Source organism: Prinia subflava, chromosome 6 (assembly GCF_021018805.1).
Source record: "Prinia subflava isolate CZ2003 ecotype Zambia chromosome 6, Cam_Psub_1.2, whole genome shotgun sequence".
NCBI lineage: Eukaryota > Metazoa > Chordata > Aves > Passeriformes > Cisticolidae > Prinia > Prinia subflava.
In genome coordinates, this window is record NC_086252.1 from 12,647,791 (window position 1) to 12,674,101 (window position 26,311).

A 26,311-nucleotide genomic window follows, 5' to 3' on the forward strand; every position below is an offset into this window, starting at 1 on the left:
CGGGAAACAAAGTCTCCAGAGCGGCCACCCGCCTCCCGGGGAACACACCCGCTTCCTGTCCACGGTGGCTGACCCTGCCGCCAACTGCGGCACCCGGGGCAGCTCGGGCAGCTCGGGTGAGGTGCCACAGGGGCACGCCGGAGGCTCCTGAGCTCCCGCGTGTTTACGCGTGACCAGGCTCGAACCCGCGGCCGGGCGCGGTCCTGCCACGTGGCTGGCGGGCGGAAGGCGACCCCGCCGCTTCCGCTCTCCGCGCGCGTTCGTTTCCGCCGCCGCCACTTCCCGTTCCGGTTCCGCCGTGCGGCGCGCGCGTGCTTGAGCGGGCCGGCGCGGCGGCGCACGTGGCGCCCCCCGGCCGCCGCAGCGATGCTGGTGCTGTTCGAGACCGCCGCCGGCTACGCCATCTTCAAGGTGAGCCGGGGCCGCGGGGCCTCCCGCCCGGCGGGCCTGGGAGCGAGGGCGAAGGGGCGCGCGTCGGGCCCGCGGTGGGAATCACAGGCGGGGGTGAGAGGGAGCGAGCGAGGGACCCCGCATCCCATGCGGCGCTTCGGGGGGCGAGCGGAGCCGGGGTGGGAACAGAGAGGCCGCGTGGTGAGCGAGGCCTCGGGGAAGGGGCTGCCGGAGAAGGCTGAAGGTGCTTGGCGGGCAGAAGGGATCTCCTCGGAGCCTGCCAAGCACCGGCTCTCGCTTCCTCCGCTCTGGCGGCCTGGAGTCGGTGGGAAGCCGCGCTGTCGCGGGCGCGCCCCTTTCGGCGTGTGTGGGGCCCCGGCCGCGGGAGCGCGGCCCGGCTCTCCCTCCCGGCCGCGGGAGCGCGGCCCGGCTCTCCCTCCCGGCCGCGGGAGCGCGGCCCGGCTCTCCCTCCCGGCCGCGGGAGTGTGGCCGTGCTCCCGCAGAGCCCCGCGTGTGCGTGAGGGGGCCGCGGGCAGCGCGGTCCGGAGCGGGACTGGCAGGAAGGTGGCCGTCCCTGCAGGATTCCCGTGTCCCGACCGCGCTGGCCCAGAGGGAGAAGCAGACGCCTTGGCAGGGCTTTGCCAGCCTCCTGACCGGGTGGCTCGGGGCTGCAGCTTCCTGGGGCTTTGAGCAAGCCTAAACTAGAGCTGCTACAGCATCGTGCTCCTCTCTGGCTTTTCTCTTGCTCGGGTGCACATTCCTGTACAGTTTTACTAGCTTGGTCATCGTTTGATCATAACATCCTTATTGTTTTCCCCTCCAACTTAGTCTTAGGGTTTAGCTTCCGTGAACGTGAGTGCAGGTGCAAAGAGAGCAAGGCTCTGGGTGCCTTTGCCTGCAGTGGAACTGCGTCCTTGCTGCCCTGGGGAGCTCTACATTTCCTTCCTCTGCCCTGAACCTTTCCTTTTCATTGGAGTGAAGCCGTGCAGTTCAGGCAAGGAGGATTTCAAGACGTAGTCTCGGGAAGAAGCCAGAAATACCTCTAAAAGCAGATAGTTTTTGTTCAGTGCTCCTCTCTCAACACTTATACCTGGGGAACTGATGCACAGAAAGCACTCTCCCTGAAAGTTTTGATCACTGGATTTTAACACAGAATAATATTCTGCACCTTCAAGGTTACTAAAAGTATTAGTAATCAAAAAATCTTCTGAGTAGGTTAAAACCTCTGGTGCAGTGTGCCAAGCCCTTTCAACCTTTTGCAGCAGCCAGGAGAGGCTGAAAATTATGAATATTTTAATTTCTGAAAGTAGAGTAGGCACAAAGCAAAGGTAGGAGGAGTGACATGTAGAGAGAGCTGCAGGGAGTCTCTGCAGAGGTGGTGCAGTGTTTGCTGCAGGTGTCAGCAGCTGGGGCTGGTGTCAGGGCTGCGCGGTGTGGCTGGCCGAGAGGTGAAAGCTCACTGCTGGAAATAAACAGAAGTAGTATTTTATTAAAGTATGTATTTGAGACAAACTGTGGTTTCCCATGCTGATTTTGATGAAGCTGCCAGGGCTGGAAATGCCAAAGCCTCAGCCACAGTGCCCATCTGCAGGGAAAAGCTCTCAATCACCCAGCATTCCTTCCCTGGACAGAGCAGGGAAGGAATCACCTGCAGCCTTGTGTCAGTCTTACACTTGTGTGTTCATTCTGCTTTGAAATGGTCTCTGCAGAGTTTAGCTACTTTTTATTTCCTTTCTAAAGCAGTTTCTGAAGTCTGACACTGCTGGGAGTTTGGGGTGTTCTTTTGTTTTTAGTTACTTGAGAGTTGGACAGATTTTGTATTTCTGAATCTTGGGGACAGTTATGGTCACCCCCTTCTCTTTCCAGCAGTGACCACAAACGTTTGTTGCCAGCATAAGTGTGTTCTTTAGGCCTTGGTGAACAAGAACTGTCTTCTGGATGCTGTGTAGCTCTTGTGTGTTCCCTTGCAGGTATTGATCCCATCAGAGGAGCAAATAATAAGGGCAAATGGGATATAGCCATGTTCTAGATCTTGGAAGACTTTCCAGTGAATCTTACTGTCTTGAAGGACAAATTATGCATAGATGTGTCATTTTTATATGCTAACAGTCTTGATTTTAGCAGTTTCTGTGTCCTGTTTTTCTTTATGTGCCCATGTCTGTTTATAGAGGCAGTTTATAGAAAATTTTGTAAGCCTTGGTGTAGGAAAGATGAACTGGAGGAAAGAATTGTCTGGCTGAGGAAAAGAAGAGTTGTCTCAAGGTTTTTCTGTGCCTCACAGTCATATGAGAAGTTAATTACTATGTTTATTTGCTCAGCTACTAATCGAGTTAAAAGAGAACCTCCTTCAACCAGGGTTTAAAAATCTGCCAGGGAACAAAATTCATAATACCAGGAATGATTTCTGCACTGAGTTAAATTGCAATTGTGTTGCATTTGCATTGTGGGGACAAAACCACAAGATCTTTGAATGAGAAGTAAAGAACACAGTGTTGTAAAGATCTTGACTATTCCCCTGAGTAGTTTTCTGTGAATTTGCTGTGCACTCTGCATTTTGTGAAATGAATCTAGGCTCTAGGAGTGTGTTAATCTTGTGCTATTTAGAAGCCGAGGGGGTTCCCTGTGTACACAGACGGGATCAAGCCCAAGGCGTTGCTGCCTCTTAGGTAATTCCTGGAGGAAATTCTTGGCTCAGTGGATGACCAAACTGTGGTGATGACTCTTCTTTACAGGCATGTTTTCTTTCTTGTTTGGGTTAGCTCTGATTAATGAAAACAACTTGGGAGATCACTGCGTTCTGTTAGATTTCCCAGATGTTTTATTTTTCCAAGGCAGAGGCAAATTTGGTTTTGGGTCACTGTGGTTATGAGTGAGTCCAGTAGAGGAGGTGGAGCAAACCCAGTTTTGATAAAGAGGAGGGTTTTGCTTTAATGTGCCAGGTCCAGGAGGACACAGCTGTAATTGAAGAACTTTTATAATTTGGGCGTAAGTAAAAATGTTGCACTATTGTCTGTTAGTAGGGTAAAGCTGCCGAGAGGGGATAGTGAAACCGGAGATCACTGGAGTTGTGTTTGTGGACACAATCAGTGTTAACTACTGCAAAGTGCTTGGATACAGTGTAAATGTTTCAGGTCTCCTGGGTTGAAGATGGTTCAAAAGTGAACTAAATGTGGTTGTGTTTTGTGCTTTTTCGTGCAGGTTCTGAATGAGAAAAAGCTTCAAGAGGTTGACAGTCTGTGGAAAGAATTTGAAACTCCTGAAAAAGCAAACAAAATGTAAGCAGCTTTGTGTGGGGATAGTGTGGTTTGTGGAAGGACATGGCTCCTGTAGTTACACACTGCTGAAATTCAGAATGAAGTATTGATCTTTGCATTTCAGTATTGTAAAAGCTGTGAGCCATGATAATGTGAAGTTAGATACTCTGAGACACTGACAATGGAATGTCAAAATGGAAGAAATACCTTACAGTGTAATTAAGCAGCAGAAGTCATTACCATGTGTCACCAAGGCAAAAAATTGAACAATATTTGAGGGTGATGTAGGTGCTTTGACAAGAACATCCAAGCTTGTAATGCTGGAAGTGTCAGTGAAATGACAGGGTTTTGTGCTCACAGGAAATTCTTTTGGGGAAAATAAAGCTTAATCCAGATGGAACCATGTAAATCACTGTGAATTGAGAGCTAGTGTTGTTGCCCATGCAATCAGTGAGAGTTAGCACCACTGCAGAGCTGCACAGGCATTACAGCACCCACTGATCAAGCTGGCCTTTCTAGCAAATTGCCTGAAGGTTGGGGACAATGGTGGATTCCTTCCAAGTCTGGTGTTTTTATTGGAAGATTTCTAACCAGCTTTGATTATAATGGATGCATCTGAATGAGCTATGCCTTTCATATTTATTCTGCTCTGTACCAGTACTTAGAGCAGAGACCAGATCATCCCACATCTGCCTGATTGTAGTGTGGTTAATCTTGTCCTGGAAATATCATCTTGGTAACTTGTTATACAGGATGTGGCTCTTAATGGGATCTCTACTCTGATAAAAATAATTCCTCTTTTGCTTTTCTGAAAAGGCATCAGTATAAGCCTGAAGCTTTTGTTGGGATCTGCAAATGCTTAACTCAAGTATTCAGCTTTATCTGTGACCTTACTTCCTTTGCAGATACTTGACTCACAAAGAGCACTGGTTAATCAGGGCTGGATTAGTTAAATGCCTGTCCCTGACAAGGAATTTACTGGATTGAGACAGCTTCTTAACTGTAACTACATATCAACACCACAGAGTGTGTGAGGGGTAGAGGGAAGCTGTGCCTAAGGATCTGACACAGAGTGGTTTTAAACACTGCTCATATGATTCTTGGCTCTGGTCAGCACTTAGGGCATGAAAGAAATTTTTGTTGGTTGTCTTACGCTGAGCTCAGAACTCGTATTCTAACATCTAATTACAGGGGAGGACTTGAAGATTCATGGGCAATGAATCAGTTCATATTTAAAGTCTTTGAAGATGCATTTGGTTGAAAAGCATGTTAAATCTGAGCTGTGCAGGCTCTGCATTCCACAGAAGCAGAACATTTCCTTTTGAAGATGAGTGGGAAGATGCTATCATCAGTCAATCAGGGTGCAGTGTTGAAATTTAAATGGATGATGTCTGTCTTTAAATGTGAACTACAAAACAGAAAGGGGAGTTAGGTTTTCTGGTGATGTTCGTCCAAGAAATACCAAATCAAAATTTCTTCATGTTTTTGTTTTGTTTTCCTTTATATAGCTGTTGTGGGACCCAGCTTGAAAGCCACACCAGACTCAAATGGCCAGTTCTCAGTCCTTTTGGAGGGTCTGCATATTGATCTCTGCTCTCTTGAAGCCTTAGGGAAAAGAGAGGAGCAGTAGTAGCAGAGGCAGAAAAAAGATAAAATGGTTCTAGCATGTGGTTTATGTACACTTGTTTTCACACTTCTATTTTATTTCTGTAGAGTAAAGTTGAAACACTTTGAAAAATTTCAGGACACAACAGAAGCACTTGCTGGTAAGTGAGTTCACTATTATTACAAAAAAAATCAAATCTCTGTCATGCACTAATTCACTCATTACTTACCTGTGTCCATGCTCTTTTTCTCTTCTTAGCTTTTAAATTACAGGGTTTTTTGAAGTGGCCTGGTTTTGATGGTTATGAGATCACCTATCCAGTCTGTAGTGCAGTAAAGATGTAATAAAGTCTAGTTTTTTCCTTCAGAGCGTATTTTTAAGCAGCTTGTAAATGAGCAGCATATAAGTTGTGAGTGATACGTGTAACCTGTCTGTTGTCAATGATGGATTCTTGTTGAAGCTGAATATCACTGATTTGAGTCAACAATTCGTCACTACCACTGAGACAGCAGACAGCATTATTACATGTGCATTATTACAGTCACATGGGTTTTATGGACACAGGTTATGCCTGTGGTTTTCAGCCTTAAAAAGGATCTGTGTTCTCCTTAAATTCTGGAGTTTAAGCGAAATAGAAAGCCTTATACTCAATAATTGTTATTAATTCTATACTTAAATGCTTGATGTGTGGTCTGGTTTGAACAGAAATTGTTGGAGTTCCAGGCAATAATTCAGAAATGGTGTGACAATTACTGCTGAATGTGCTGGATTACTTCAGTAGGTGAATGTTCCAGGTCACATTTATAATTAGAGAGCAGTTCTTCATATTCTGGTGTGGTAGGGATAGTCTATAAAGGTAGCAAAGAAGCAAGAATTGAGACGCTGCCATCCAACATGAGATCCAAGTAAAAGAGCTGAGATTGAAGCTGTACATTCCTCTCCATGGCATATTTTTTGATTATGTTGCTTTTGCCTAGGTTTGGATTCAGTTCATGTATAGTTAGGCTGATTAAAAAAAAAAATCCAAAACCTACAACTTTGCTTCAAGTTGACTTATCTGTGAAATGGAGAGGTTCAGACTCCTAATGGCTCATTTATTTTGAAGGGAAGGCTATGTATGGGATTGTTTCAAGGGGGTTAGATGCTATTGGCCAGCTTGCAGGGTGGAAAATGATCTGCATTGCAGAAGGGTTGAGAGGAAACTCAGCGCAGCACTTTGATTTTACTCTTACATGTCTATAGGTTCTGGAAACCAAAAATCACTGGCTGCTATTCTGTTACTGTGATGAAGATGTATCAATCACAGAAGTTCAGCTGAGCACAGAGCTGACCCTCAAAGACAGTTGTATAAGTGCCTGCTTAAAATATATCATGTGGGATTGTAAAGCTTTTACAGCTCTATTAATATTTGAGAATGAAGAACATTCTTTAAAGATTCTCCTGTCTGCATGCTGTATTAAAAGGGTCTGTCTGGCTGTCCAGTTTGGCATCATTCCTGGGGCTTTAGATAGTACATTATCATCACCAGAGAATGCAAATAAGCCATTACTCAATTTAGGATATCATGGTTGCTGCCTGAGGGACCTGGCAAATGGTTGGTTAATTAAATGATGCACAAAATATTCCCATATAACCTTGCCGTTGGAAATGTTAAACATGTATCTAAAGCATATGGCATACTGTTTGTAGAGATCCTTAAACAAAACTGGCAAAAATAGAACTGAAAACATATGGAGAAAGGAGAGGCAAATGGGAGAAGGGTTTCTGATTTAGGCCTTCAGAGGAAGAAGTATATAATTTTCTTCTGTTTTGATTTTTAGCTATTGCATGGTGAAGTAGTACTGCAGCTACTGTGGACAGTTAAAATAAATACATGAAGTTAAGAGTAATATTTTTACAGGTTTTAGGAGGGGAGAGAAACAGCGTCTTTGGTCTTTTTGTTTTATACAGCATCCACAGCTCTTGTAGAAGGCAAGCTCAGCAAGAACTTGAAGAAAATTCTCAAGAAGATAGTGGCAAAAGATGCCCATGAGCAGCTGGCTGTGGCAGATGCCAAACTTGGAGGTGTCATAAAGGTGATAACTGATTTTGTGATTTATCCTTTTATCTCATATAGCACTGAAATGCTGTAGTCAGATTCCAGAGATTTTGCTGTTACTGGCCATGGTTATGCTGCCAGTGCTGTGTTAGCAGCATGGAGGATAGTTAATCCTAGTTTGTGTACAGGGAAGATGCTGTCTTGAGTACACAGGTGAGCTATATGGTAAGAATGCACCAAAGTGTTGATTTTTCCTTGCTTTCTCTCTTGAATATTGGTTAGAAACACAGCAAGTTAAAAAATTAATTTTCCTAATGATCCAATCCAGAAAAAGGGTGGGGGGAGGAACCAACCAAAAAACCCGAGCAAGGCAGACACGTCCTCCTCACTAACAGATGCAACAATGGTAGGGTGATGATTTATTGTCTTGTTGGGAGGGGGCATTGTTGTGCCTTCCTCAGTGCAGGCAGCTGTGCACTCCCTTTGGTCCCTGCCTGCCAGAGGAAGAAGGAGGTTCACTGGAGGTGGAATGCCTTTTCCAGTGTCTCCTTGGTGTCTGTCCCATGTCATGTCCAATTGCTCCCTGTTCACTGAACTTTCTTTTGACAACCCCCTCATGCTGCCTTAGGAGACTGTGTGGGCTGCAAAATAAGGGGTTAATGTTAAAGTGAGTAGTAGCAAGGACTTTGAACTAATTCTTGTCTTGTTCTCTGAAAAAAACAAAAACCCCCAACCCTCTACCTCTGAATTTTCTTTCTGTGGTCAAACTGTTTCTAGTAAACTTCAAAATCCTGAATCTTAAGTTGAATGTTCTACGTAGCAGATAGAGCATTAATTATAAATCTGCTCGTCATAGTGGAATGTTAACTGTGTGGGGAACTTGAGATGTCACTACCTTGAGCATCAAAAATGGATGAAACTTGTGTGATCACGGGATTGCAGTGGGAAAACCAGTTAAAATGGTGTAAGGCTGCTTCAGAGGAATGTTATGTTGTGCCTGACTTTGGAGCATTGATTTCCACACTGCAGGAGAAGCTGAATTTGAGTTGTATACACAGTCCAATGGTTACAGAGCTGATGAGAGGAATTCGCTCACAGATTGAAGGGCTCATAACAGGCCTCCCTTCTCGAGAGATGGCAGCCATGTGCCTGGGTCTGGCACACAGGTGAGTTCCTGCAACAGCTCGCAGTTCCTGCAACGCTGTGTCTGCCCCACTCCTGTGTCCCCGGCTGTGCTGCTTGAAGTGTCTCTGAGTATGTGGCATGGTCTCATACTCTGTAAATCAAGATACTTTTGTATCTGAAACCTTGTTTTACAAAGGAAGGGCTTTCCTGTTTGCACTCATCCTTTAGAGAAAGGCTTCATCTTCACCCAAAGTGGAAGCTGGTAGCTTTCCTTTTCATGTAATATACTTCAGGTTTCGTCTGGAATGTGTCTGGAGCAGTCAAAGGAGTAATTCAAAGATCCATTGGCACTAAGAGGCAAGGTGGAGACCACAATTTAATGATTTGTGCCAGAATAAATACCCATATAACAGATAATGCAAATATTAAAGGCAGGGTTGTTTTTCCCACCTTATTCTTGCTGCTTTTTAGATTTAGTGGTGTAGCAGTTAAATACAAAGTTATTGGATCACCATGTGATCAAACATCCATTAGTAACTTTTTAATCCATATTCTAACATGACTTTGTCCTGTCACAAGCCATTGGCAAGTTGGAGAAATACTTTGCTGTAGCTAATTCCTTAAAAGTGTGTTTGCATAGAAAATGGGCATTAATATTGGAAAAGAACTTTAAGATCCAAATCCTCATTGATACCAAGTGTTTTTCACTGTAGCATACAGAGAAATTGTTAACATAACATTAAAATCAAATGGTAATGGGCTTTGTCAGTCAGTGAGAATCTGTTCCAGGAAGTTTCTTTTGTTGCTTCACATTAGTGTTGCTGGTATTTTCTGCTAGGGAGGTGCAGTTTTATGGATTGCCTCCAGCTGCTGCCCAACTGGAAGTGCTGTTGACAAATACCTTGTGTGGGGAACCATGCAGAAAAACCAGGAGCCAATTAATTTCCTGTCGTGGCACTCGTGTTCAGTGTGCTGCAGGTGGTACAATAACCTTAACTTTCCCTTTCACCCTGGTCACGGGGTATGGGAGGGACACATGTCAGGGCTGTTGTGAAACTTGTGTTAGTGTGGCTTCTGGCCATGGCTGAGAGCAGTCAGTGCCACAGAACTGAGCTTGGTTCCGATGAATCTGTGGACAACTGTATTGGTGTTAAAAAAGGAGCAGGTGAGGCATGCTCTGCAACAGGATGTCAGGATGCTGATCAAACTGTATTTGTGTCTCCTCAGCCTTTCCCGATACAAGCTGAAATTCAGCCCAGACAAAGTAGATACCATGATTATCCAGGCAATTTGTAAGTATATTTAGAGCTTAAATTATTAATGGATTTGGCTTAGGATAGCTGACTTCTTTACATTGGCTAAAGAAAAGTATTGCTGTCAAATTCCTCCTAGAGTGTCTTGGTAAAATGGGCACTGATGTTCAGCTAGACACAAAATGTGTTTTCTCAATGGGATTTTCCACAAGCAGGAGCATGTTTAGGGTGACACAATAAACTGGCATGCACTTTTTCTTAGCATAGAAATCAGCTGAACTACAGGAAGTGTTAGTTCAGTCCTGTAAGGGCTTTCCTTCCCAACGTGCCTCCCTTCTGAGTGGTGCTGGGAGAATGGGTCCCACAGGATGGCGTTTTCTGGCCATCATTTATTTGGTGTCTTGCACAGAGGGCAGTGGAGAAATGGACTCCTATGTTAGGCCTGTAAAACACACTTCAGTGTGTAATGCTGTGTTTTGTCTCCTTGCCTTCTAAATGCAAAACAGACTGAAATTGTTAAAGCAGCGAGGAAAGCCCATTCCTCATTTTTCCTTGAGGACACACACATAATCTGCACGCCTGCTATGAAACAGTAGTGAGGAATCCTGCTTGGAGTATTAATTCCCAGACTGTTGCCAATGATGAAACATAGTTAAGCTGAAATTAATGATGTAATTCAGTTTCCTTCGTCACTACCACTGAGACAACAGATGGGAATGTTGGTATTGCATTAACAGGAAATATTTTAGCCTCAGGGCTCTCTAGCAATATATGCTGTAGGTGCTCTACTCTAATAAACTATAAATCTGGTTATTTGTCGTATCTAGTAAAAGGTGAGCCTGCTGGCTGTGTATTTAGTATATTTATATTATAACAGCAACTACTTTTAAATGAAGTAATGGAATGCAAGATCAATTTGTTACTATTAAAACCTTTTTTCCTCAAAGTTAATTGGATAGCTGCATTTTACATCAACCTCGTGTGTAGCACTTTGGCTGGCTAAGAGGAAGAATAACTGCCTGCTGCACTCCTGCTAGGGCAATGTATTTTGCAGCTCATAGGGAGTTTGTCCAAGACACTCCCCGTGACTTTGACGCCACACGCATGGGAATCCTAACATTTCTATAGTATTGTGCCTGGTATTATGCAGTTCTCTGAAAAGTGAAGACTTCTAGTGTACTGCAGTTTGGTTTATTCCAGTAGTTATAGAGTGAAATAGTTCAGGTAATCTCCCTTTACACTATTTAAATTGGTTGGTTTGAGAGTACCACATTTTTAGGTTGCCCTTTTACAAAAAGAACCCCATCCTTCTTTCTTTTAGCACTTCTCGATGACTTGGACAAGGAGCTGAATAACTACATCATGCGCTGCCGGGAGTGGTACGGGTGGCACTTCCCTGAGCTGGGCAAGATCGTCACAGATAACCTGGCGTACTGCAAATGCGTGCGCAAAGTGGGTGAGTGCTGAGCCGGGCACAGCGTGAGTGCTGCTGCTGGGGGACCCCTCCCTGCCCCTCCAGCTGCTCATCACCCTGAGCGCTGCTGCCTTCCACAGGGCACGTGGGGACAGCAGAAGAGGAGGGGGTGTTTGCAGCTGGATGTCGGTGCAGTTTGCCATTTGGAAGCTTAGGTGAAAGCTAATGCCACATCACCAACCAGTCCTTCATGGACCACCAACACCTTTTAGAATCACAATTAGTCAGCAGACCACTTTGGAAATTAGCTCCTAAAAACCTGATGTAAAGACAAGTGTTGCCTGTCTCTGGATGTTCTTGAAGATGGCAGCTACTAGAATTGCTCAAAAGAGCAGAAAGAGTGACTGCTATGTTTTGGACCCTTGCCTCACCTCTTGGGCTCATGTGCTTTGTGTTGATGATATTTTTTTTTCTTTTTTCTTTTCTTTTTCTTTTTTTTTCTTTTCTTTTCTTTTTTTTTCTTTTCTTTTTTTTTTCTTTTCTTTTTTCTTTTTTTTTTTTTCCCAGTTGTAGAAACAATTAAATAGATTTGGTTAGTGGTAAGTGACTTCTTCCTGGAATTCTTTTCTTGTAATATTGTCACTGAAAGTTTTGCAGCAACCAGCGACTGAAAAGGTGAAGTATGCAGTATGGGCTTTCTGAGTGTATTTCTAGTCTCAAATTTAATATTTCCAATCATTCCTAGCTGGTATAAACATAAAGTCAGAAAACTGACATAGATTTTAGGAATTTGGAATAATGTGATGGCAGACTTGACTCACTGTTTTTATTTTGGCCTTTTATATTCATCTGTTTCTGTGCCTTTTTTACTAGTTCATCTCGCCCCCAGCACAAACATGCTTTCATCTGTCCCCCACAGGAGACAGAAGCAATTTTGCTTCTTCTGATGTTTCTGACATCCTACCAGAGGAGATTGAAGAGGATGTGAAGGCTGCTGCTGAGATTTCCATGGGGACAGAAGTATCAGAAGAAGACATAAACAACATAATCCATCTCTGTGATCAGGTGTGTACACATGGATGGATAGGAGTAGGACTCTATTTTAGCTGTTTCAGAGCCAATAATACCAAGGAGAGCTCTTCCCAGGGTAGCGCTAGCACTCTTGTGATGGCAGTGATGATTCCTGTATGTTGCTCTCCTGATGTTCAGACATGAGGGTGCACAGTCACTACCTCATCTGAGCCATCTCTGATGATGTCTGCACAAGACCTTCTGAAAGTGGCACTCTTACTTTTGGGAGGAATTCTTCTTTCATTGTACTTTTAAGCTCTTCTCTGGGCTGTGTGTGAACAAATACCCTCTGATTTCAGTTGTGCCAGTTGGATCCCTTTGTGACTTTACCAGGGAGTGGCAGGATTAGGAGTTCCTGTTCTTGGTCTAGACCAGACTGCTTTTTTATGTGCATTCTAATTGTGTATATTTGTATGGAACAAGTAATGAGCATGTATCCCATTTCAAGAGAATGGTGATAAAGATTTATGTAAAAACTGAATATCCCAGGGTTTTGTCCTAAAGAAAATGTCCTTACTAAGTATTTTTGTTGTGCTTCACTGTCTTTGGCATGTTGTCAGCTCCTTTATCAGGAGTTTTGCTGAGAAAATAGGTTGCATAAGGGAGTAAGCAGAACAGATCCGATATACTCCATGGACGTAGCTCTGCTCTGGGAATATGCCTTATATAAAGGTTCCTGTAACTCTGGCTGTTTGCATTTTGCAATTTCTTAGTCTCCTCCATTGGAATATTAGCACTTCCTGGTGTCAGTGTATTTATCTCTTACTATTTTTTGGTGGCTGATCCTGACTCCTGTAACCAGACTCTGTCTGTGCCAGGTGATCGAAATCTCGGAGTATCGGACACAGCTCTATGACTACCTGAAGAACAGAATGATGGCCATTGCTCCCAATCTCACAGTCATGGTGGGAGAGCTGGTGGGAGCAAGGCTCATTGCTCATGCAGGTGGGTTACAGTGACCAACATAAATAAATCTTAGGTGACCTCATCAGAGGTTTTCTCCGAGGAGCTGGTCAGCTAAAACCGTTGTGTAAGGCCTGGTGAACATACCGTGGTATATGGGACGAAGGCAGTGCCTCAGAATCTTGAGAATACCAGCATGAGCTTGGTAGTAGTCTGTGATGACAAAGTTCTCAGTTGGCCTGAGTTCCTTTTGGAATATGAGGGCAACTTAAGTCACTACCTCTTCTGAGACACTTACTGAGCCTCCTGCTGATAGTTCAGTCACTTCCGAGGTAAAAAAATACCATTTAGCATTCATAGTCAGACTGGCTCAAGACAGCAGCCTTATTTCAGTTACCTGTGCTGCAGTTCTGTGGTGAAATGTTCTTGCTGTCAGACTGTCAGGAGTATGACATGTTTTATTGAGTCAGGAATATGTTTTATAGAGTCAGCCTTCTTTCCTGATTCTCAAATCAAACCTAGACGGTTGAGGCATGAAATACTGAAATGGTTTACCTGTCCTTCAGGAAACAAATGGGAAACAACCCTCATGAAAATAGATGGATCAGATCTTCTTACACTCTTCAAAAGCAGGAATCTAGCCTAGCTGCTCCTCTGACAATTACTCTTGCTGTGTCCCCTCGTTCTAGGTTCCCTCCTGAATCTGGCAAAACATCCAGCTTCAACAGTTCAGTTACTGGGTGCTGAGAAGGCACTCTTCAGAGCACTGAAGACTAAAAGGGACACACCTAAGTTTGGCCTTATCTATCATGCCTCCCTGGTGGGACAAAGCAACCCAAAAAATAAAGGAAAGGTAAGTTGCATAGTTCTTTACTAGCTTGGTTTTTTCCAGGGCATTAAAATATCTTGAGCTTCCTGATGGCTTGAGCTTCACAGTGAGGCTCTTTCCATGACTTGCTTTACTGTACTGCTTTGAGATTACATGGAAAATACCACTCTTCTTCAAATAGTATCCAAGATATCCAAATCTTTGAATATCATTAGTTTCTGTTCAAAAAAAGGGAATGGGATTATCCATTTGACATATGTGAGCAATAGCAGGTGTATTCCTGCTGGCTTTCTCAAGGGGTATGTTTCTACTTCTATGTGATAGTAAACTAAGGTGTTAAAGGCTATGGTCTTGCTTGAAAATTAGACTCTTTGTGCTAAAGTAACTTATAGCTTGGTCTTAAAGCTTAGTCTTTCATAATGCAGGTGGATGAATATGTGTTTGAATTGTGAAGAGAGCTGGAAATCACACCTCAGACTAACCTGGTGTAAAGGTTGGGGTAGAGTAGGATATGTATAACTGACTTGCTGTCTCAGATGTTTCCCTCTGTTTATCAAGGAAATAAGGTGTTACATTTAACAGTATTTCAGTGTTGAAGGAATGAGACACTAATTATTTTTTGGACTAAACACTGCTAGTAAATGGTTACTTTGTTCTTTTGTATGTGGGTATGGTTTCCAGATCAGAGTGAATCATTGCCTTATGTTAAGTCTTAACATTTAATATTATTTTCGGCTTTTCCAGATTTCTCGAATGCTGGCAGCGAAGACTGCCTTGACTATTCGTTATGATGCCCTTGGAGAGAACACCAGTGCTGAGATGGGAGCTGAGAACAGACTAAAAGTGGAGACGAGACTCAGGCTTTTGGAAGAGAGAGGGGTAAGTCTTGCAGAGAGCTGCATGAAGCTTTCATTCTTGTTCAGGGTATGATTTTCTGACACAGCTTTTGACTCTTCTCACTCAGCAGCATGTCACTCTTACCCTGTAGTTCCTCCCAGCTTTGAGTGGAGTGGCCAGATCTGTAAGTTGGGTGCAGGCATTGGTGTGTCACCTGTTCTTGTTTACAGGGCTGTCTTGATTTGCATTATACTAAAAAATCTTGGTAGTGAAAATTAATAAGATCATACCTTTACATTCCCTACATTGCAAGAATAGGCTGATTGCTTCGTAGTTTTTTCTCTTTGCCTCACATTTCCCACCCTGGTTCCCCAGAATCTGGTGGTGCTTAGTCTTAGGGAGCTTTCTCTGTAACTAAAGTTAGATGTTATTCTGCAAATTGCTGCACTGCCCTCCTGCCACCTGCTGCATATCCTGGCTCTCCACACCTGCTGTTCTGTGCTGCCATCAGCACAGCGAGCTGGGAGAACACAGGGAGCCTTTCCTCTTTCAGGTGGCATGCCTGCTGCCTGTGCTCTTGTGAATGACAGCCAGGCTCAGCCCTCCAAGTTAGATCTGATGCCAGTGCTCTAGTAGTGGCACCACTAGAGCAGAAAAGTCCAGAAAAACCTCCCCACTCTCTTATGGGAGGTGAGACTTCCCATTGAGCAAAGGCAAGGAGACATGTAAACACCAACAGACAAACCAGTCACCTGACAAGTACACATTTCATTTACTTTGGGGCCTGTGCTGTGGCTTTAAGGGTGGCTTTACGCCAGCTGTAGGGTGATACCTGCCCTGACATGCAGTTAGTTACTCTTGCCAAAGGGAAAAAGTGCACAGATTAGAGCTGCTTTTGGGAATCTGGAGGTACAGTGTTATGTCATGTGACTGTCATGTATTTGATGCAGTGGTAGGTGCCCCTTACTTGAATTGGGCTCTTGAGGAGCAGCATTAGGAGGGCCATTCTCACCTCAGCCTTCCTCACCTCAGTTACACTCCCATTGTTCTACACTCCGTGTAAAACTGGTGCAGGTATGCAAGAGCTTGGTCCATAATATATGTCTGTCTTTCCATTTTTAATTCAAGAGCTGAAGAACTTGTGAATTCTTTTCATGATGAGTAATCTGGTTTTCATATCTGAATTTTTCTTGTAGATAAGAAGAATAAGTGGCACTGGAAAAGCCTTGGCCAAGACAGACAAGTATCAAAACAAGAGGTGAATAGTTTTTCTTTTCAGCTTGGCTGAGTAAAAATAACTCCATGTTTTTATTACTGACAAGCTTTCTGGTTGTGGGCTGAGTTGACTTAAGATGTTCAAAACACTTTCTGTAGTTTTTAAACATTGATAATAAGTTGTCACTAATAACGATTTCCTTTTTCCCAGATTTTCTAATAATAAATTATTGATATCAGATAGCAAGTGCTTTAGCTGCTACCAGCAGCACCCCAAAAAGCAGGGTGTTACTATATTGCAGCTTTATTTATTACAATTTTGAGTGAAATAAATTGGAGAAAATCAGAGTTTGAATTCATTTATTTGACAAGGAAGCTGTCCTAGAGACCTACTTAGCTATCTTATTCTTCAAAAAAAGGAAAAACCAGGTACCACTTGTTCTGAGCAAAGCTTCATCTCCTTTTTTAAGTCTTGTAGGTGACAAGTAACACATCTTAAGCGATAGATAAGGTCTTTTTGTACTGTGGACACTGTTAGAACAGTTTCTGATGCCCAAAGTGACACTGTAAATTGCAACTGGGGCAGCTGAACATCTGAGGATTTGAACAAGGTATTATTAGTCTGTGCTGTGACATCTGGGTTTATTGCTTAATTTGCAGGCTTCGCTTAGCTTGGCCTGCTTATTTTGCTGAGCCTTTGGTGTAGAGAGAGCAAGAGCTCAGCAAAACCAGAGCTAAGTGCTCACTGTGTGAGGAAAAATTAGCACTGTTGCACCCATCTGTAGCCCCCAAACATCTTTCTGGAGTCTAGCTGTAACTTTTATTTGCATATGCCAGGGATTTCCAAGTATAGTGATGGTTGTGATTCCTGGAGCAGCTTTTGCAGACAGTGTCAGTCAATAAATGAAGCATCAGGATGAGGCAGGAGCTGAGGGAGGAGGTTGTTAAAGAGACAATGTAGATTCTGGAGTTTGACCTCTTGAAATGAGGAATCATGAGCTCCTGCCAGGACATGTTTCTGCTGTTAGACATGCTTTGCAAACACATCTAGGCTTGGGGAGAATCTGAAGACGGTTCCTGGCTGTTCGGCAAAGTCTGGCTGCCCAAAAGGGAAACTATCTCAGTACTTGTCAAATTGTCCTTGTAGTACAAAAATGGCAGTACTGCTGTATGGGCATGTTAGAAGGGGTAAAACAGTGTTTTAAGGAGATGGGCAAGAATCTTAGTCTTGTATGGAGCTATGGATTTTGTATGAAGTAGCTAAATCAAAGTAATGTATCAGAAGTGGTTTTTAGAGATGAGGTTCAAGTGAAACGTTTCTCTATGCTTTCCAAAAATATGCAAGAGATGGTATATTTGTCTTATTTGTGGTTTTGTGGGTTTGGTTTAGGTCTTTTGTTTTGTTTTTATTTAGCAGTATTATGACAATGACAAGGAAGTCAGTGAGCTCTCACTTGGATTTAACTGGAGCAGAGTCCACCTTTGCAAAAGGCTGCAAAATCAATTTCTTTAAACCAATATGCAGTGTTAATACCTGTAAGAATAATTTCCCATGTTTAGAGGATGAGTTGATGGTACTGTCTGCTGGCATTACCACATGCTTCCCAGCCCAGTCACTCAGCCTCAGCTGCTTTTATAACCTGTGCAAGGTAGCTACTTCAGATTCCTGTTTTAGAAAAGTTCCAGTGTTCATTATGTGGCTGGGGAGGAAATATTTTAGACTTAGTGTTTTAAAACTCTACTTTTCTTCAGTAGAAATTGTGTTCCAAACAACTGCTTCATTGCTATTTGATGATTCAGTTGCCCTTTACAAGTTCCATTTAAAGAGCCCTGGATTTCAGGATGGCTGGTTCTCTACAGTCTGTGGAGGAGTTTGGGACTGAACAAACGAGCAGTAATTGAGAAGAGGCAGTTTCAGGCACAGATTAGATATTTGAATGTCCCATAAATTCAGTGTTACAGGTGGTACATCAGTGAGCCATAACATCACCCTTCCTTATGAGTTTGCCCTCTCAGTGTAATGGTGGAGAGGCAGTGTAGAAAAGACAGAAGTAACGCTGCTTCTAATGCTCTGTGTGTGTGTTTGTGTATTATTACCCCTAGGGTACAATTATAGGATAATATACCCAATACAGTAATCCACCAGTGATGTGTGCTTGTGACCATATGTGACCATATGACCATAGGCCTATCCAGAGACATCAATGTAATGGGTAATTAATTCAAGTGCTCTGTAGAGCCTTGAACAGGTGTAAACCAGGATCAAACCCTTAGTTAACTGGTATTTTCTTTACAGATCACACAGTTGTACTTTGTAGAGTATCTCTTCCCTAGTTATGAGTACTGATAAAGGCAGTGTGTATTGGAGGGAGGGCCTCCCTGCCTGTAGATGCTTTCTTAGCTGAGCAAGCTTGATTTTCAAATATTCTTGGTAGGTTGTGTTGGAAAGTTTATGTTCAACTGCAGGATCTTATCTGAAGGTTTGCTCTTCTTAATACATGAACTGACTTTTTTCTTCATTACAGTGAAGTAAAAGTTTTTGACCCCTCTGGTGACTCTACACTTCCTGTTGTTTCCAAGAAGCGCAAAATTCAAGAGGTGGATGAACAAGACACAGAGGTTGCAGTGAAAGCAAAGAAGTTCAAAGCAGAGATGAAAGGTTGGTTGCTGTACCTGTGCTGCTGCCATGTCACTGCATCATCCAGGGCTTAGCATTCACAGCCAGCCACAGTACCTGGGTGTTCTCCTTGGGAATGACAGTGTGTTTAAAAAAAGTAATGATCTTTTATAGACTGACAGCAGACTGCAGTCAATTTACAAGCAGTTGTAGATGTGTAAGAACACTTAAAAACAAAACTCTACTCATGTTCTTGCAGAATTTCTTGCTCAGCAGGTTTGTATTTAGTATCTTGAGGACAGAAAAGCTGCTCTGTGTGAAACCAGAACTTGCCCTATTTTCTTGCAAGAATACTATTTTATTCTGTCTGGAAGTGTTTGCTGGCTTATTTCAACATACAAAAAGGTCAGAATTTGACGTGAAATGACACTTGGAAATTTCCATCTAAATTTACGTAATACATGAACAATTGTTGTTCTCTGGGGAGCTAAAACTGAACTATGGCCACAGTTATTCTTTTCTTCTCTGATAAGTTACTGTGTGAAGAAAGATTTTCAACTGTGACTGCCAAATAATCTAGTTTAACAATATGGTTCATTTTAAGAAACATTCTGTTTTCATCTCACAAGTGTCTAACTTGGGAGGGGAAAAAATGGGGAAAAGGAAGATGACTTAAAGGCAGTAAGTGAGATCTGAGCCAGATCTGGACATGAACTCCTCACATGTTTTGCCAAGTACCCATGGCTGCAGCAGGTGAGGGCTGTCAGCCTTCTCTGCTGCTCTGTTCTAGGGGATCAGAGTGTAGACATGCTGGTTCAGCACCTCTTCCTGCTCAGGTGATGGGAGGTGTGATCATTCCACACACCACTTAGTTCATGCTGCATGGAGGGAGTGACTTGCAGCATCCTAAACATAGCTGAGAAGTAGTTACACTGGAGGGAAGGAGGATGCTTTGTGCTGTAAAGCTGAGATCTGTGCCCCAGCTTGTTATCTTAACATAATGAGAAAAGGACATGACTACTTTGGAGGCTTGAACTTTGCCCATTTGCTTTTGGAGAATGTGGGTGTTCTCACTGCTACTGCTTTTGAACTAACTTCCCGTGCTATAGCCAGAATTGTTCCCTTGGGCTTCCCTTGCATTATCAAAGCAAGTGTTGACATCTCACAGGCAGGAGCTCATTGCAGATGAAATATTACATTGACTTCCAGCCTGCTCTTTTGTAGTTTGAGGAGGGATATTTCTGTTCGTAGTTATATTATTCAATAGTTGGTGCTTTTATACACAAACCTTCATGTGTTTACTTCATTTACTTTATTTCTAGATTCAGGGATTGAGTGGAGCTTAGCAGGTGTCCTTGAGCTGGAGGTAGTGCTCAGAATACTTGTGGACTACTGAAATCTGTGCTGTTTGGCTGGTTGTTTTTCAAATTTCCCCAACCTGAAGTACAGGCTTCAGATGTGTTGCTTTTCTTCCTTAAAAGATGGGTCATTTTTCAAATCTATGGTTAATAGCTTCTGCTTTTCCCCAGTTCTTTGTATCAACTGGGTCATTTTATTTGACTAGCTGGGCATTAGTCCTAACTATGCCCGTTGCTTCAGACCATAGAATAAGTGTTTCCAGAGAGTTTATTTATCTTATGTCATCTCTGTGCAGAATTAATCCCTTCAGCCTGTCCTCTTGTACCCTTGAAAATAGCATTGCCTCATGCTTGCAAATTGTATTCGAGCACCCAGCATGGGTACTTGGATTTGACACCTGCTAGACAGACCATAGCCTTGCTGTTTTCCAGCAGGATTTCTATGATTGCAGAGTGTGCCAGGGGGGGCTTGGTGGTCCTAGAGGGCTGAGGAGTTCAGCAAGTCACATAATACACAGAAGGGTGCAGAGGAGGTCCCAGCATTAAGATTTATGTTGCATGTCCACTTGAATATGCATGTGAGCCTTTAATGTCTGCTGTTCTTGGCTCTGTTGTTTTTTGCTGCAGTGCTCTATTCAGCTTCTGCCTGGTCAGAGATAACACATCCAGGCAGTGTGAAAGAAGTCCCCTCCTTGCCCAAGCTGTTTGTGGAGCTGCATAAAAAATGGGGGTGGTGGAAAAGTAGTCCCAGAAAAAAAAGGCATTTTTCAGCTAGAAATTTTTGTTTGGTTTGTATTACAAGAGGAAGGTAAAGGACAGGAAGGAGCTGGGAAGCTGCCACTTTTTTGGTCAAACCATTGCTTTAATATCTGTTGTAAAAGAGGGACAGTATTTTGCATTATGCCAGTCTGAAGTGTAAATGTTACTGCAAGATGAGATGTGTGGTGTTTTCTCTCTCCCTGCTTGGGGTGCATGAATGGCAGTACTTTGAGTGAGAGCTGGCAGGGGGTTTGGGGGTTGAGGTGTGACTTCAAACCACATTGACCTTTTATACCTGTCAAGAAACCAGATGGAAGGATTAGTGCCTGAAACAAGTTATAATCCACTTCAGGAGCTGTCTGTTAAAACCTGTTCTCATGTTGATGAAGGGAAATAAGGCAGGTGTTTTTGTGACTGTGGTCTCACAAGTTGGATGTAGCCAAACAGAATGCAAGCCACCAGCAGGGCTAGCCAGTGCCCCCAGGGAAGCCTTCAGAGTGCATTTAACATCAGGATATAGCAGCAGTTAGTGCCTTGGGAAGGTGTCTCTTGAAAAAAGAAGTAAATAGCTTAAATTAATGGCGTTAAGGGAGTGAACCCTGCAAGATACAATAGCAAGAGCTTGACAGGCTGTGGGGCAGTGTGACATGTGGAGCATTGTCTGGGGGAGGGAGGGGACATCAGGCTTGTGTGTAAAAGCTTAGACCAAAATGGTGGAAAATGGGTGGAACTACTGCTGGCGGTGTCCAGCACTCACAGGGCCATCAGTCAAACTGCTCTTCAGGGTGTTGTTTTCTGTGCCTCTGTGCCTGAGTCAGAGCTATTGGTTTCCTTGTCAGCTGCTGTGTATCACAAAGAAAGCCCCACTGGCCTGGATTGACTTAGAAGTATTGCACCTAGAGGGAAAAGACCAGCACCCCTGGAGCCTTTATCTTCATTCTGGCTAGGTACAAATACGTGCAGTCTTGTGATGAGCTTTGCTAGAAGGCAGCAGCTGAACTCTTCAGGGAGGGCTCTGCTGCTTGCTGTGAGAAGTCTCTGTGCCTGTGAGTGTCCAGTGCATCATTTGCACTGTAAATTGTGACAGGTTCCACTGCCCCGTGTGTCAGACTTGATGACATCTAGGGTAATAACAAGAAAATATTTATTCGAGGTTACCACCCAACATTTTTCTTGGAAGTGCATATCTTACCAATCCAGCTGAGTAAAAACACATAGCACAGAAAATACGATGTGTACGCTCCTGTTATACTGTGTGGCTTTAATATAGTTAATGCTTATTTTTCAGCTGCTTTTTATTTCCCCATGTCACACATAGGGAGGTGAGGACACTTATTTTTATACCTGTTTTGGATGCCTTATGCTAGCACACTGTTCTCTGTGAATTTTGTGTGTAGCAGAATCCACTCAAAGTTATATTTACCAGGTTTTTTTATCCAGAATCTTTCGCTGTTTTGCTTCTGGTATGTTTTTTAATATCAGAAAACTACATGTATTAGCTGGCTGTATGTTCTGTAGACATGTCTAGAAAATTTTTACCCTGAAGCCAACTTTTTTTTTTATCTGAAGCTAATGTTAGAGGCAGAGTTTGAAGTTTATTTTTGACTCATGCAATCCTTCTTCTGGCTTGAGGAACTAAACTTGTGACGAAGTACATCCAAGATGTTAGGAGGTTATGTGCTTTGGGTCTTTTTTTTGTAAGTGGTGAGTGTTCTTAAAAATGAAGTTGATTCTTTCCTGGGGGACATATGGTGAGAAAATGATGTCTTGAGTCATACCTCCAGTAGCAACTATACATACCACAAACACCACTGGTTTCAGCATCAGTTTTGTAGCTACTGAAGGACAGTGGTTGCTACCTCATGAACTGAGTCATGAGTACTGTGTGAAACTTGGTATCCAGCACCAACTCAGCTGTGCAAATAAATTTAACTTGGGTGTGCTCCAGTAACAGCCTGGCTGCTGCATCGGCTGTTGGCTTGGTAATGATTTCTGCTTGGTTTCTTTACCTCGAGTTTCCTGGGACTGTGGGATGTATTCTAGGAAGTGAGTGGTAAATCACAGTTCCATTACCACTGTGATTAGATAGGGCAGCTGTTGATGAATAGTTCTGAAAAGTAACTGTAAGGTCATTAGTAAATCTTTCCCTGGGTTGACATTCCTCTCAGCTTATATAAATAATATTATAAATAATTCCTGTCGTTCAGGATAGGAGAGCGTTTCTGCATTAAATGCTTGAAGTTGCATTGAGATCTTTGTGTTTGCCAATCTAAACAGCAAAGAAAACTGGTCTGCTTATTAGCAAATTTCCAACATCAAGATAGAGAAATCAGTTGTGACCAAGCTACTGTTGGCTAAATGTATTTCTAAGGGGGATTTAGAGTCCTTTTGCTATTCCTGTGGGGCTGGTAAAAATATTTGCCAAACTGTGGACAGTCTCTTTTCTGGTGGAGTACTTGAAGGTAATTTGGCAAACAAAAGGAAACATGCAAGCTTGTTTTAAACTCTGGGAGCAGCATGTAGGAATAGTGTGATGAGAATTCACCAGGAGATGTGAATAGTGCTGTCTGAACACCGTCACTTCTGTCTTAAGTGGTTGTATATTTTGATTATAGCAGGGAGTAGTTCTGCAGGTAAGGACAAGGCAGAGGCTAAATCAGAGTCGTTGCATCCTGATGTGTCAGCTTTTCCTTTTGCACTCTTAATAACTGACAACCTGCCTTTCATTTTTGTCCTTTCTGTGGTACAGAAGGGACAGCTTTAGAGGATGGTGAGCCTGTCAAAAAGAAGAAAAAGAAAAAGGATAAGGAAAAGCAAGCTGAAGAGGAGGCGGTACTGAGTGAGGAACTCCCCACCAGTCCCGTAACTGAGGTGAGGCAGAATTGCACAGCTACCTGATCCTTTTTGGGAATGTGTTCTCTCCAAAACTTAGAGTGAGGGGTGGGGAGAAATTCTTTTATGTATAATCCATGGCATGTAAATAGTTTTGCTCTAGTAACTTCATTTTGTGATATCCATCACTGTAAGAAGATTTGCATTACAAAATAAGATCTGGAGAGTTTGTGACTGCAGTGCCTCCATTCCCCTCCTGTCCTCTGCCCACCCCCAGCTCTAGTCTTCCCCCCATTGCATCTTTTCTAGTGCAAAGGGTGTCCCTTGGTGCCAATCCACAGGCATCTGTCTCCACTTTAGGGCTTGCAGGGAGCAGAGGCTGTACCTGCGGATTTGATACCTACTAGCAACAGTAGAGCTGATGGGACCAAACCCAGCTTTTTGCTGGGTTCTGAAGTCCTGTTCTTGACACGGGGTTTAATTTTCTGCCCTTTGTGTATGCCAGCTGCAGGGCCTGAGGACAGTGCTGAGCTGTGACTGTGGCACAGGCTCCCTGTCCCTGTGAGCAGCCAGTGCGTTCAGCAGCTGAGGAAGCACTTGGGCTGTGCTCTGCTGAGCTGCCGTGATGCTTGGGGTGTGAGCCCTGTTGCCTAGCTACATGGGTTGTTTTGCTCTGCCATTATGCTTTGTTCATGGCAACATTTGTTTGTTTGCAGAATGCAGAGAAAAAGAAGAAGAAAAAAAAGAAAATGAAAGTTGAGGGTGAAGACTGATATGCACTGGCCCTTGGACAGCTGCTTTGGAGTAGCATTTCTCAGCATAATTTGTTTAGCCTCTTGCTGAAAACTAACTTTCCTGTGTTGCAAGAGGGCAAGGAGATGGGTTTGATAGCTGTCTTCTACCTGGAACAGGATACCCTGGTGTCTCTGATAATTAGGAGGATTACTGGTTTCTTTTGTTTAAAAGCTCACAATAGATCCTCTTTTTGCAACCAATCTCCAGTGATAAGGAATAAAAACATTTTTATGGAGATTTTATGCCTCTGTCTTTTAACTTGTTTGTTGGTTTTTCTAGCCTATTTCTAAGATGTATTGTTTTAAATGACTGATGAGTTCTAAAGTTCTAAATGTAAATGTTCTGTTGCAGTTTATTCTCTAAAGATTTCAAAGGTTGTAGTGTCCTTAAATTTTCCATAAAATGAATACAAATATCTGTGCATGATATCAAAGATGCTTTAAACAGTTGAGGTGTGTTACTGAGGGTGCACTGGCATTCTCTTGATAAAGCCTTTTTTAAGTGTCTTCCATATGTTTTTGTTTTGCTGCACTGGCTAACAAAATTCTGATGCATGTTTTGAACAAATGTGAGGTAGCTTTCAAATTGCTTCATGGTGGTTGTAGCAACTTCCCTCACTTCTTTTAAAAACAAAGCAAAAAACTAACTAAAATCCCCAAAACAGAAAAAAAAAAAATACCCCAAACCCCAACCAGACCAAACCTAAGGCAAAATTACTTCATCAGCTACCTGATAATGAAGCAGAAAAGTGTTTTATCAGTCGCAGAAAATCAGCCATTTTCTAATTCTGCCATTCTTGTGGGAATACAGATGCACTGAAGTAGCATCATGTGATCAAGACTCTAAAGCTCTTATGGTGGAAAAGGACACTTTTTTTTTTAATTATGCTTTGCACTCAGTTTATTAATTATCATGAAGGGGTTTTTTTCCTCGTGTGTAGCAGTAGAGTATTACCTAAACAAAAATGAGTTTCTTTAGCTGAGTAACATTTAGTAACTGCAGACAGTCTAGCTGGCATTTTTCTCTGGAATACAGCTCCTTTTTTGTTTGTTTACTGAGCAGCTCCTTGGTGCTGAACTGCTGATGGCCTGTTAGTGCAAGTGGATGGCTGACGAGATCAGCAACAAGTTACTGATGCACTGTTCTCCCAGGATCAAGAACATAACCTGCCTTTTTCTTTTTCCTCCTTAGGAAGGTTGCAGTGAGTTTAGCTGCTCTAATTGAGATTGCCTGGATATACTGAGATCATTCCAGTTCATGTGCTTTTTGCTAGACAAGTAAGATGAATCTAAGCTGAAATGTTTAAGTGGGCAGCAAAGGTATTAGAAAGTATTCCTAATGAAATAGAAGAGTTGACTATTAATGCCTTTAGGTTTTTTTATTGTAAGTGCATGTTCAGACAGGAGTCCTTACCAGACATAAAGTTCAATTTCCTCTGAACTATTAATGTAGTTTCTTCAAACGTATCAGATAAATTATGTATGTGCTGTTCAGAAACTGTCCTGTATAATTTACCCTAATCAGAAAATTTATATGAACATCAGTTGCTAGTAGGTCTAATCAGTGGGATTGAAATGAAGAGAAGTTATTTTTGCATGGCCATTCTTTCCCTCCTTTTGCTTATTCCTTTGATAACAAGGGCATGAGATTCACCTCTTTCCTTATGTAGCACATTTTAGTGGTTTATCATTGCAAGCCGATGTCCAGCGCAGGGCAGCTTCCATCTCACAAGAGAGCCCACTGGAGCTCAGTCCTGAAGGTAGCACGTCTTTCCCTCTCCTGCTCCCGTGCTGGGAATGTTGATTTTAATACCCAGTTAACTAGAGCTTCTACTTTATTCCCTTTCAAAATGTCTCTGACCCAGAAATATTGGATGGAGAAGAGGAAGCAAATTTTAAACTCTTCAGTGCTGAATAGACATACACTCATCTGCCATCACCTCTTTTAAGAGGGCAAAGAAATAAGTACTCTGGGTTCTAGTTTGAACTCTTAAACTCCTCATCTTCAAAACAATG

At 42.9% G+C, this 26,311-nt stretch overlaps 1 protein-coding gene and 4 non-coding genes across 5 annotated transcripts; all 5 read left to right on the top strand.

Moving 5' to 3' along the window:
* Nucleotides 1–279: 279 nt before the first annotated feature.
* On the top strand, nucleotides 280–24,531 carry NOP58 (NOP58 ribonucleoprotein). Its single transcript, XM_063400285.1, has 15 exons — nucleotides 280–411; nucleotides 3,589–3,665; nucleotides 5,358–5,410; nucleotides 7,201–7,325; nucleotides 8,318–8,454; nucleotides 9,641–9,705; nucleotides 10,988–11,122; nucleotides 12,000–12,145; nucleotides 12,970–13,096; nucleotides 13,744–13,907; nucleotides 14,628–14,762; nucleotides 15,917–15,978; nucleotides 18,461–18,594; nucleotides 23,419–23,540; nucleotides 24,218–24,531. Exons 1-15 carry the CDS (start codon nucleotides 367–369, stop codon nucleotides 24,272–24,274), a joined length of 1,584 nt encoding a protein of 527 aa, XP_063256355.1. The 5' UTR covers nucleotides 280–366; the 3' UTR covers nucleotides 24,275–24,531.
* Nucleotides 5,678–5,766, top strand: LOC134552447 (small nucleolar RNA SNORD70). Its single transcript, XR_010080868.1, has one exon. It is a non-coding gene; the product is annotated as a small nucleolar RNA SNORD70 (small nucleolar RNA).
* LOC134552448 (small nucleolar RNA SNORD70) lies at nucleotides 10,292–10,380 on the top strand. Its single transcript, XR_010080869.1, has one exon. It is a non-coding gene; the product is annotated as a small nucleolar RNA SNORD70 (small nucleolar RNA).
* Nucleotides 12,246–12,328, top strand: LOC134552445 (small nucleolar RNA SNORD11B). Its single transcript, XR_010080866.1, has one exon. It is a non-coding gene; the product is annotated as a small nucleolar RNA SNORD11B (small nucleolar RNA).
* On the top strand, nucleotides 13,263–13,348 carry LOC134552444 (small nucleolar RNA SNORD11). The gene has a single exon (XR_010080865.1). It is a non-coding gene; the product is annotated as a small nucleolar RNA SNORD11 (small nucleolar RNA).
* Nucleotides 24,532–26,311: the final 1,780 nt, after the last annotated feature.